General features: G+C 36.8%; 1 protein-coding gene across 1 annotated transcript in view; it reads left to right on the top strand.

Annotated features, from left to right (window-relative positions):
• RPE65 (retinoid isomerohydrolase RPE65) overlaps positions 1–9,175 on the top strand; it is a 19,997-nt gene extending 10,822 nt beyond the window's left edge. Inside the window, exons 11-14 of the mRNA XM_008690732.2 lie at positions 6,469–6,583; positions 6,664–6,758; positions 6,866–6,977; positions 8,112–9,175. Coding sequence (XP_008688954.1) covers positions 6,469–6,583; positions 6,664–6,758; positions 6,866–6,977; positions 8,112–8,263 — 474 coding nt within the window. The 3' untranslated portion in view covers positions 8,264–9,175. The remainder of the gene's footprint in view (positions 1–6,468; positions 6,584–6,663; positions 6,759–6,865; positions 6,978–8,111) is intronic.
• Positions 9,176–9,804: the final 629 nt, after the last annotated feature.

The raw sequence follows: 9,804 nt of genomic DNA on the forward strand, positions 1-9,804 counted from the left end.
GAAATCAGTCCATGATTTTGGTTTTCCGCAAACCTAAAAATATCGGTAGAAGACAAACATCGTTAATAGCCTTCGGCAGTCATCTTTTTATTTCTACTTTTTCTTCCTTATATTCAGTGGCTGTCTTTTTAGAATGTTAGAAGAACATCAAGAAGTTTTTGTGTGATAGAATGCCAGTCAAAATCAAGACAAATAGAATTTTCACAATAGATACATGAGCATACGCTGCCATTTATGTACATATGAGATATATACACAAAAATGGGTAAGGCAGCTACATGGAATGTAAAACATTGTACTCAAAGCCAGAGCAAATATAGTGGGAAAAAAAACCCAATTTAGAACTAGACACTACTGCTCTTAAGCAAGCTTGTAAGCTTATAAGCTCTATGAAGGATAAGAAAGGAGGGGGAGGTTGAGGTGGGGCATTAGGTAGTCAGGTAAATGAGCTTCTACAAAGGCAAGGAAGTGTTAAAAAAGCAAAATTAATATAGAAATATAAAGTAGTTGGAGGAGCTGGTACATTAGGAGTAGAGGAGGAGAGATGGGCATTGGGCAGAGAGACTGGAAAGAAGGTTGGAATGATATTGTGCAGGGCGTTAAGCACTCTAACTTTCCCCTTAGGAAACATATATCTGGTACATAGTTGAGTGTCCACAAAATACCAAATAAATGAGTCCAATGATTTTAATAAAATATTATTTTACTAGTGATGAGAAAATCACAGTAATCTTTAAGGAAATAAGATCATTTAATTTAAATATCCCTTACCTCACTCTCTTCATATCCAAAAAGAGGAAAAAGGAAAGATTGTCCTAAATGTGTAGTCATCACTACCTGAAGAAAAACCACCCAATTATGAAATAGAGAACTTCAGTGATGAAAAAATGTCTAATGTCACTCGAGACCCTGCTTTCACTCTCTCCCAATAATTATGAATTAACCACTGTAACACAGCGTCATACGAGTTATTTCAGTGGGTACATCAATAGGATATGCTCTTGTTCTCCTGGAACTCATTACCTAGTGTAGTAGGGAGGAGGAAGGTGATTTGGTAATGATAACACAATGAGATAAGTAGTGGGAGGGAGGCATAAACTACTTTGGCTATTCAGAGAATGGAATAGTCGCACTTGTTTGGGGAGATTCATGAAACACAGTCATTTGCAATATTCTGGCAGAAGATATTGAAGCAGATCAACCTAAGACAGGAGGAATAGTTTGAGAAAAGACAGAAGTGGGGAGGGGCAGAAGAGCAGAGGGAACTGACTGCAATCCAATTAGTTAGAACATAAGATTAAGTGGTAGAATAAATGGGGGGGGGCGGATTTAAAAAAAAAAAAAAGCTTAAAAAGTAGATTTATAGTCTTTAAAAGCTTTAAGGCCAGGCTAAGAGGTTGTACTGTCTTTGGCAGCGAAGGTTCCTAAACAGAAGAAAACCATATTCAGAGCTGGTGGACTGGGTACCAAGGGTACTGACTTTCATGGTTTTCTTTTCTACTAAATGTCTGGCTTCCCCCAAGCAAGTTACTCAATCACTCTCTATCTATAAAGAGAACCATTTAATCTTCTTAAATTTCTTTTTCCTTACCTGTATCCATCTTACACGGTTGTTGTGGCTGCTACACGAGTTGATATATGTTAATTATTAAATATAGCCCTTGACACAAAGTAAATAAATAAATATCCCCTATCATCATCAACAACAACAAAATCAGTATCAAAACATCTTAATGAAAGATGCCTCATAGGCTTTCATACATCAATGAAGGACACTGTGAGGCCAATTAGGGTCAATAGTTACTGATGTTGACATGATGATCAAATATATGAGAATAAATAGATGAAATCGCTAGCAGGGAAAAGTCATACTTTAGAATACGTTTTCTAAAAGAAACATACACATTTGCTTGAAGAATTTGATAGCCCAGAAAATGCTAAGAGAGGAAAAGATGGCCAGGCACAGAAGTTTGGAAGGTCTCATGTACAGAAAGTACAAAAAAGAGGAGCCAGAAAGAGAGAGAAAGTCACCAAGGAGCCCTAGCTAGAGCAAAGAGAGGACAATCCCACATAGGATAGGGCAAGATGGTTTCATCAGTGCCCACTGCTACGGGCAAGTTGAAAACGATGAAGACTAAAAGTCAAACATCAGATTTGGTGATCTCCAAGGGATGAGGATCAGAAAGGGAGACGTCAGGACTCATGGCACTGAAGGTGAGCAACTGGTAGGATGTGGGAGCAGTTACTTTAAGTATACACTTTGAAAAATTTGGCAGTGAAGGGAAAAATCGGTCATAAATTAGGAGAAGAGGTAAGAAAGAGATTGAGGGAAGGGCTAAGGAGAGGAAAGAGTATAAGATTGAGTGAAGTTTACAGTTTACTAATTAAGATAATGGTAGTATTCTTAAAGTATATCTTTATATTTTTTTTGAATAAGCAGTGCATTTAAATGGTCAAAAATCAAAATGGTATGCAAAGGTACACACTGGGAAATCTCACTCCACACTCCCCCTGTATCCAGTCCATACCATCCCCATTCACTTCCTATGTGTAACTTTTCGTGTCTTTCCTTTTCTTTGGCTTGTTTATGCAAGTATAAGAAAAAAATATATATATATAATTATTATTTCCCATTCTCATACACAAAAAGGGACTTTCTATAGCCACCATTTTGTGCCCTGCTTTCTTCATTTAACAATATATATGCTAAAGATCTTGCTGTTTTCAGCTACACAGTATTCTTTCTGTGAACATACCCATGTCCCTCACTGGTGCACAACAGAATTGTTTCCAATCTTTGGCTATTACCAATAAGGTAATAACGAATAACTTTGTATGTATGGCTATTACTGATAGTGTAATAATAACTTTGTATGTATATCATTTCATACACGCACAGATAAATGAATAGATTAGATCCTCAGAAATGAGATTTTGGGTTAAAGGAAAAAATGCATCTTTTAAATAAAAAAATGGGTGGGGAGTGAAAATGAGGAACTAGTTTGTTGGGGAAAGCAAAAGTAATGTTACAGATTTCTTACATAAAAAATTTAATTTAATAATAGAAAAAATAAGATAGAATGAAGATAATCAATTTAAATTTAATACGTCTGATGTAGGCATTTGATCTCTTCTTCCCCAAAACACCACAGAGTGCCTTGAGGCTCCATTTCACAGAATCTCAGAATTCTCATCATTTCTGTATTTTCTCCTTACCTTCCTATCCCTTTCCTATTCTAAGAATCTTCTATTTCCTCTTAATTCATCGTACACCCCCAGAAAAATCTCCTCTATCCTCTTCTCACAATATTCCTTTCACCTTCTTTTTTTTAAACCAAAACCTGGGGGCACCTGGGTGGCTCAGTCAGTTAAGCATCTGCCTTCAGCTCAGATCATGGTCCCAGGGTCCTCGGATGGAGCCCTACGTTGGGCTCCAAGATCAGCAGGGAGGCTGCTTCTCCCTCTCCCTCCTGCTTGTGCTCTCTCTCTCTCAAACAAATAAATAAAATCTTTAAAAAACAAAAACCTGGCACTGATCTCTAGTCTCTTCCTGCAGCCTTTATACCACTTCACCTTGGGTTGGGGTAGGTCTTCTCTGTGTTCTACTTCTCTGTTTCCAGATTCATTGTTCCTTCCATCCACTCTTAAAATATTCCAATTTTAATCTCATTTCAGCTAATTATATAGCCAAGTGTTATGTACATATATACATACATATACCCCTCATTACTGTTGTTGTTTATGAACCACCACTCACTCACTTCCCTTCCTAGCTCAATGTCACACTTCCCAGATCTACTGACTCTTGGTCATTTCCATATAAACATCATATGTGATTCTTCCCACAACCTGGCCTCTCAGTTCCTTGACCTCTTCCACTGATCTTGTCTTCCATTCTATGTCAGCCACTCACTCCCCGTAGTTATACATTTGACCCTACCATTACCTATGACTGTGCTTCTTCCATAATCTTAGTTTCATGCATGATATGCTCCGACTACCACCTCCTATCTTTCGAGATCACTTGCCCTATTGCGATTCCCACCAGAAACCTCCAATCCACTGGACCTACTACCTTCTCACTATACCTCATTCCTCTGAGAACTTACTTTCCCTCATTACTTAATTAAAATTCCATTGTCAACAATTTTAATCTTATATAGATCTTCACTTCTCTTGCCTCTTTCTTACTTTATTGAACTCATTTATCAAAACCACAATCTCCCCTAGTTAAGTTCAACTCTCCACCCACTCTACACTTGTATCTCTGAGGATGAAATTAAGTGCTGAAAACACACAATCATGTTAATTGGTTCATTTTTAAATACATGACCACAAACCTCACTGTTACATTTCTCAACTGCATTTACTCTCCCACTTTGCTAGTTAAGTATTTCACACCCTCCTCTCTTCAAACTTCTAACACCTCCCACCTCCACACTCATACTCAGCTGATGGCTCTGCTTCCTATTTTATTGAAACAAATGAAAGAAATCAAAAAAGAACGTTAGACTCCTGCCACCACATCTACCCACCCACCAGCATCTGTACTTGTATTGAATTATCTATCATCCCACCCAGAACTAGTCCTTCCCATTTTCCCTTCCTTACCCACTCAAGGACATCACTCAAGCAATTCTTCCCCCTCTCCTTTATCATTACTTTCCCTTCTTTTTCTTTGGGTCACTCATATCATGCTATTATTTTGCCCTCTTACAAAATCCTTCTCTTGGCTCTTCTTGTCCCCATAAACTATCCTCATTCTTTTTCTTATAGACCCCTTAATGTTGGAGGGCACCAGAACTCAGCCCTTCATTCTATCTTCTGTTGGTACATTCACTCCCTTTGTAAGGACTCATGCTTTAAAGCAGCCTACACTTACATTTTCAACTTACCTTTCAACTCAAGGTTCATCTTTGCTACTGCCAGTTCCACATCTCCATTTGGATGTCCAACAGACCTCTCAAGCTTAATAAGATGAAATCTAAATTTCTTCTCTTTCTCTACCAAAAAAAATTTACCGCACCTGCAGTAGTCCCCATCTTTGTTGTGACAGCTCCAATCTTTAATCATTCAGGCCAAACACCTTGGAGTCATCCTTGACTTCCATCTTAATTTCATGCCTCTTCCCTACCCCATAGCCTATCTATCAGGAAAACCTCATGGCTCTGCCTTCCACTTCTCAGTGACTCCAGTGTTACTAGCCTAGTCTGAACTATTCTTTTCTTTGAGTAGACCACATGACAAACTGGTGTCCCCAATTCCATTCTTGCATCCCCTCTTACTCCCAAAGGTAGTCTCAAGAGAACAGCCAGAGCAATTCTTTTAAATATTATCCATGTCAGCCCTCTGCCCAAATCATTCTGTGGCTTCCCATCTCTCAGAGTAAAAGACCAAGTCCTCACAATGACCTATAAAGCTGTACACAATCTCTCATCTACCCTCCCCTCCTGTTCCTCTTCCCCAGGCTCAGTCAGTTGTAGTCACACTGGTCTCTTTAATGTTCTTCGAGCCCATTTGGCATCCTCCTACATTAGGCCTTTGCACTGTTTGTTCTCTTTGTTTAAATGCTCTTCCCTAGACATCTGTGCTGTTGATTTATTCACCTCCTACAAGTTTCATCCCAAATGTCACCTTTTAAAGGAGGCCCACCCTGACCACCTCTTAAAATTATAACTCATCTACACTTCATAGTTTTGATCCTCCTAACTCTGCTGTATTTTTAAAGTGTATTTTTAATACACTTTATTAATTATATTTATTGTTTATATCCCCAAACTAGAAGGTAAGCTTCATGAGGACAGGAACCCTATTCTCTGAATTACCCCAAATGTCTAGAATAGAGTTGAGCACAAAACATATACTCAAGTATTTGACACAGGTATTAATAAATAAATATGTTCTTAGAAAGAGCTCATGGGATCTATTCCTTTCATAAAAGAATCTGAAAACTACCAGGTGGGGTAAGGGAGTGACAAGAGATCTTAGACAACATCTGATCCGGTAGTTTTCCTATTTATTTTTTTTCTTTTTGATAACAGAACTGTATGATTTTTTTCAAGGAAAATCAAAACATATCCTAACTGTAAGGAGATAAACACTATAAATGAATCCATAGAGGTTGAAGTCTTTTGTTGTTCTACTAAAAAAACATTTCTTTTTTCTCAGAGGCCCTTCCTCAGAGCCCTAAATTTTCCTTGAGGACAATCTCATTGTAGAAATGAGAAGGCCGAGAAGGCCTAAAGGTTACGTGACTTTCCCAGTGATACACAGCCAGTGACTGACACAGGCACAGCTCACTTCCTCAATCGTACTGCTGGGCTTACCTTTCTATAGCTTTCTGCACTGCTCCTCCCTACACACTGACGTAAGAAACAACGCAGGAGACAAAACTCAGGAAGACTGCATTTATGGCTGCTTGATTTTTCTTTCCTTCTCACTGAGGTGTCTGTTATCATTTTTCCTTAGGCCGACACAGGCAAGAACTTAGTCACACTCCCCAACACAACTGCCACTGCAATTCTGTGCAGTGACGAAACCATCTGGCTGGAACCTGAGGTTCTCTTTTCAGGGCCTCGCCAAGGTGAGATGATTTAGAGAGGGAACAAACTGTTCCATTCAGAGATTAACTGAGTTTTCCTAAGCATGTCCTCTATTTTGTAGCATTTGAGTTTCCTCAAATCAATTATCAGAAGTATGGTGGGAAACCTTACACGTACGCATATGGACTTGGCTTGAATCACTTTGTTCCAGACAGGGTAATGAATCCATCTTACCTAATACTAGAATAGTAGTTTGAGTCATATGCTAGTCAAGTCAAGCACATCGGCTGATTAACTGATTGATTTTTCTTTCTCACAAGCAGCTCTGTAAGCTGAACGTTAAAACTAAAGAAACGTGGGTATGGCAAGAGCCTGATTCATATCCATCAGAACCTATCTTTGTTTCTCACCCAGATGCCTTGGAGGAAGATGATGGTAATGAAAGCAATAGATGTGTCTGAAGACTTTCTTTTTACTGAAGTTCTATATGCTAGTGCATTAGAAATCACACTGATTACTCCCTAATGTTCAGATATGATCCTTAATACTACTGAATTTAATGCAGCATGAAAGAATTTAAACTTATTGGAAAATAAGCTTCATCTTGTGGCCAATCTCATTGATTACTCAGGGAAAAATGTTAAAGCACCATCTCGTGTCGTAAAGGAACATCAACGTTTGCTCTAGATGAAGGAGGGAAGGATGAAGAAAGAACAGCATGAATTCTAGGTTTTTGCCTTTCCTGACCTAGATAAATTTCTGAAAAAGGACTGAGTTCAAAGGAGAGAAATTGAGTATTATAACAGATCAAAGAGAATGAGAATAAGGGTTCTGTGCCTCTGCTTTGGTTTCTTCTTTTAGTAAGCTGGACCTATAGCCTGTAACAGCAACTCAATGGCAAAGCATCAGTCTTTGTTAACTATTAATTAGCTGGGACGGGAAGGTAAATTACACTCTCTGGGATTAAAATATGGAAAGTCACAGAGAAATGAGTAAAATAAAGAATTACAGAGCCATTTCATGCTAAACAATTTTACATACACAGCCCATTCAGACAAAACTGCAAAAGCTTTGCTCTCGTTTTGTTGGAAGGACGTAAGCTTCTAACCAGGTCTTGGAGAGTATATATACAGAAATAATATACCTTACTGTTTTCAAAGTCTTTTAATATATATTTTTCATTTGATTGTCACAACATTTTTTTTACAGTAGGTTATGTTAAATCTTACGTTACAGATAAGAGCACGGATCCATTTATCAATTAAGAATTTAATGAACTCCCACTATGTCCTAGTAATTGTAATAGCTTTTGGGATACAACAGTGGACAAGACTCATATGGTCACTCCCTTCCTGGAGCTTACAGTCTAGGGAACATAAAGAGTTTGAAAGACCCCTTCAGGGTGGTCACGCAGCCAGATGGTGGAAAAATCAGAACAAGATATCAAGTCATATGATTTTCTTTGTCAATGTAATACCTCCAATATTATTTCAGTGACATTTAATCTATGGTCCTGGGCTTTTTTTTTTCTTTTAATTTAACATTGCCTTACTTACTTTTGATTAACAGGTGTAGTTCTGAGTGTGGTGGTGAGCCCTGGGGCAGGACAAAAGCCTGCTTATCTTCTGATTCTGAATGCCAAGGACTTGAGTGAAGTTGCCAGGGCTGAAGTGGAGATTAACATCCCTGTTACCTTTCATGGACTGTTCAAAAAATCCTGAGCACATTCTAGCGCATAATATTTCTATTGACAAAACCAAGAAAAACAGTCAGGTCTGCAATCAAATTCTGTTCAATTTTAGCCTGCTGTATTACATCGTTTTAACTTGCAGATGCACACAATTTTGCAATATTTTACAGAAAGCACAGAGTTGAGCAAGCAATTCTTTAAAAAAAAAAAAGCAGCACATATTTAGATAATCATACTTTCTCTGTGAGACAGGCAGACCATAACTAAAAACTCTTTATATATTTAGCAATCAAATAGAAAATGAATGTGGATTTATTAAGCCTTTTTTTCCCTACTGTTAAAGTATATTTTAGGTACCCATCTTCTCCAATTATTTTTTAACATTTAAAAGCCAAGGTTCTCTACACCTGATCTGTATGTGGCTTCACTGAGGCAAGGCAGTACCATGCAAAAAGGCTTAATTACTAAATGTCAGACCAAACTTTTTCACAAACCAGGGACCATCGTCTAAGAGTAATCCTAGTAATAAGTGTGCGGATATATATATTAACTGTTCCAAGATCCTTAAGCTTTATGAACTTTAACATTTCCATTTAATATAGGCAATTATTGATTATTTCTGATTTTATAATAAGAAAACCTATCTCTAATTGACTGACAACTCTAACCAAATAATATAGCAGAGACTAAGTCATCTATTAAAAGCTTACATAACATCAAAGCAATTACATATAGTAGTGACTATAATTTTTTAAATACTCACAAATATAATTTCTACTTAAAATCAGAGTATAAGATAATGTCAGGGGGTTATACTATGTTGCCTCATGTTTAATTATATTTAAGCACTGTGCAATCAGCTGACCTAAGCAAAAGACAAAGAGAGAGAAAAAGAGAAAATATTAAAATTAACATTCAGATATTAATACATTTAAGTACTTTTATTTTTAAAATTATTCTCTTATCACTACATGTTGTAAAAAAATGGAGATTGACAAAAAATTATATTCTGTATCTTAATCCTGGTATTTTATGCTAAGAAGTATTACATATTATTGTACTTAAGATAATCAGCATTGTGTTTGACTAAGTAAAAATAGCTTGAAGGAACAGACTGACTAGGGTACTTGATGCATCCATTTGATTTCTTTATTTAGATAAAATGCAAACTCGTTTTAGAATTATAAATGCTCTTTGAAACATACTTCTCAAAGAAAATTTAAAATTACAAAAAAGTAGAAATTTTAAGGTAAAATCATACAGAGCTCATCTAAGTTCAACTATTATTAAGATTGAGTACTATTCTTTTCCATCTTTTTTCCTCCTGTGGATTTTAATATAATCATTGTTTCATTGTGGCTAGTTCCTAGCTAGAACTAGAAATTTCACAAAAGAAAATGCCAGAGAATAACATGGAATGTGTGACTGTAGATAAATATCAGCCTGTTAGCTTTTGTCTCTAGACAGGACTCATGAACATAATTTCACAAAGAAGGATATTTACCCATTTCTTTTTAAAATGCAGAAAATAAATTACTGAATAATTACTAAGTTTTGTATTTAATAAAATCT

The sequence above is a fragment of the Ursus maritimus genome, unplaced genomic scaffold (assembly GCF_017311325.1).
Source record: "Ursus maritimus isolate PB19 unplaced genomic scaffold, ASM1731132v1 scaffold_12, whole genome shotgun sequence".
In the NCBI taxonomy this organism is placed as follows: Eukaryota; Metazoa; Chordata; class Mammalia; order Carnivora; family Ursidae; genus Ursus; species Ursus maritimus.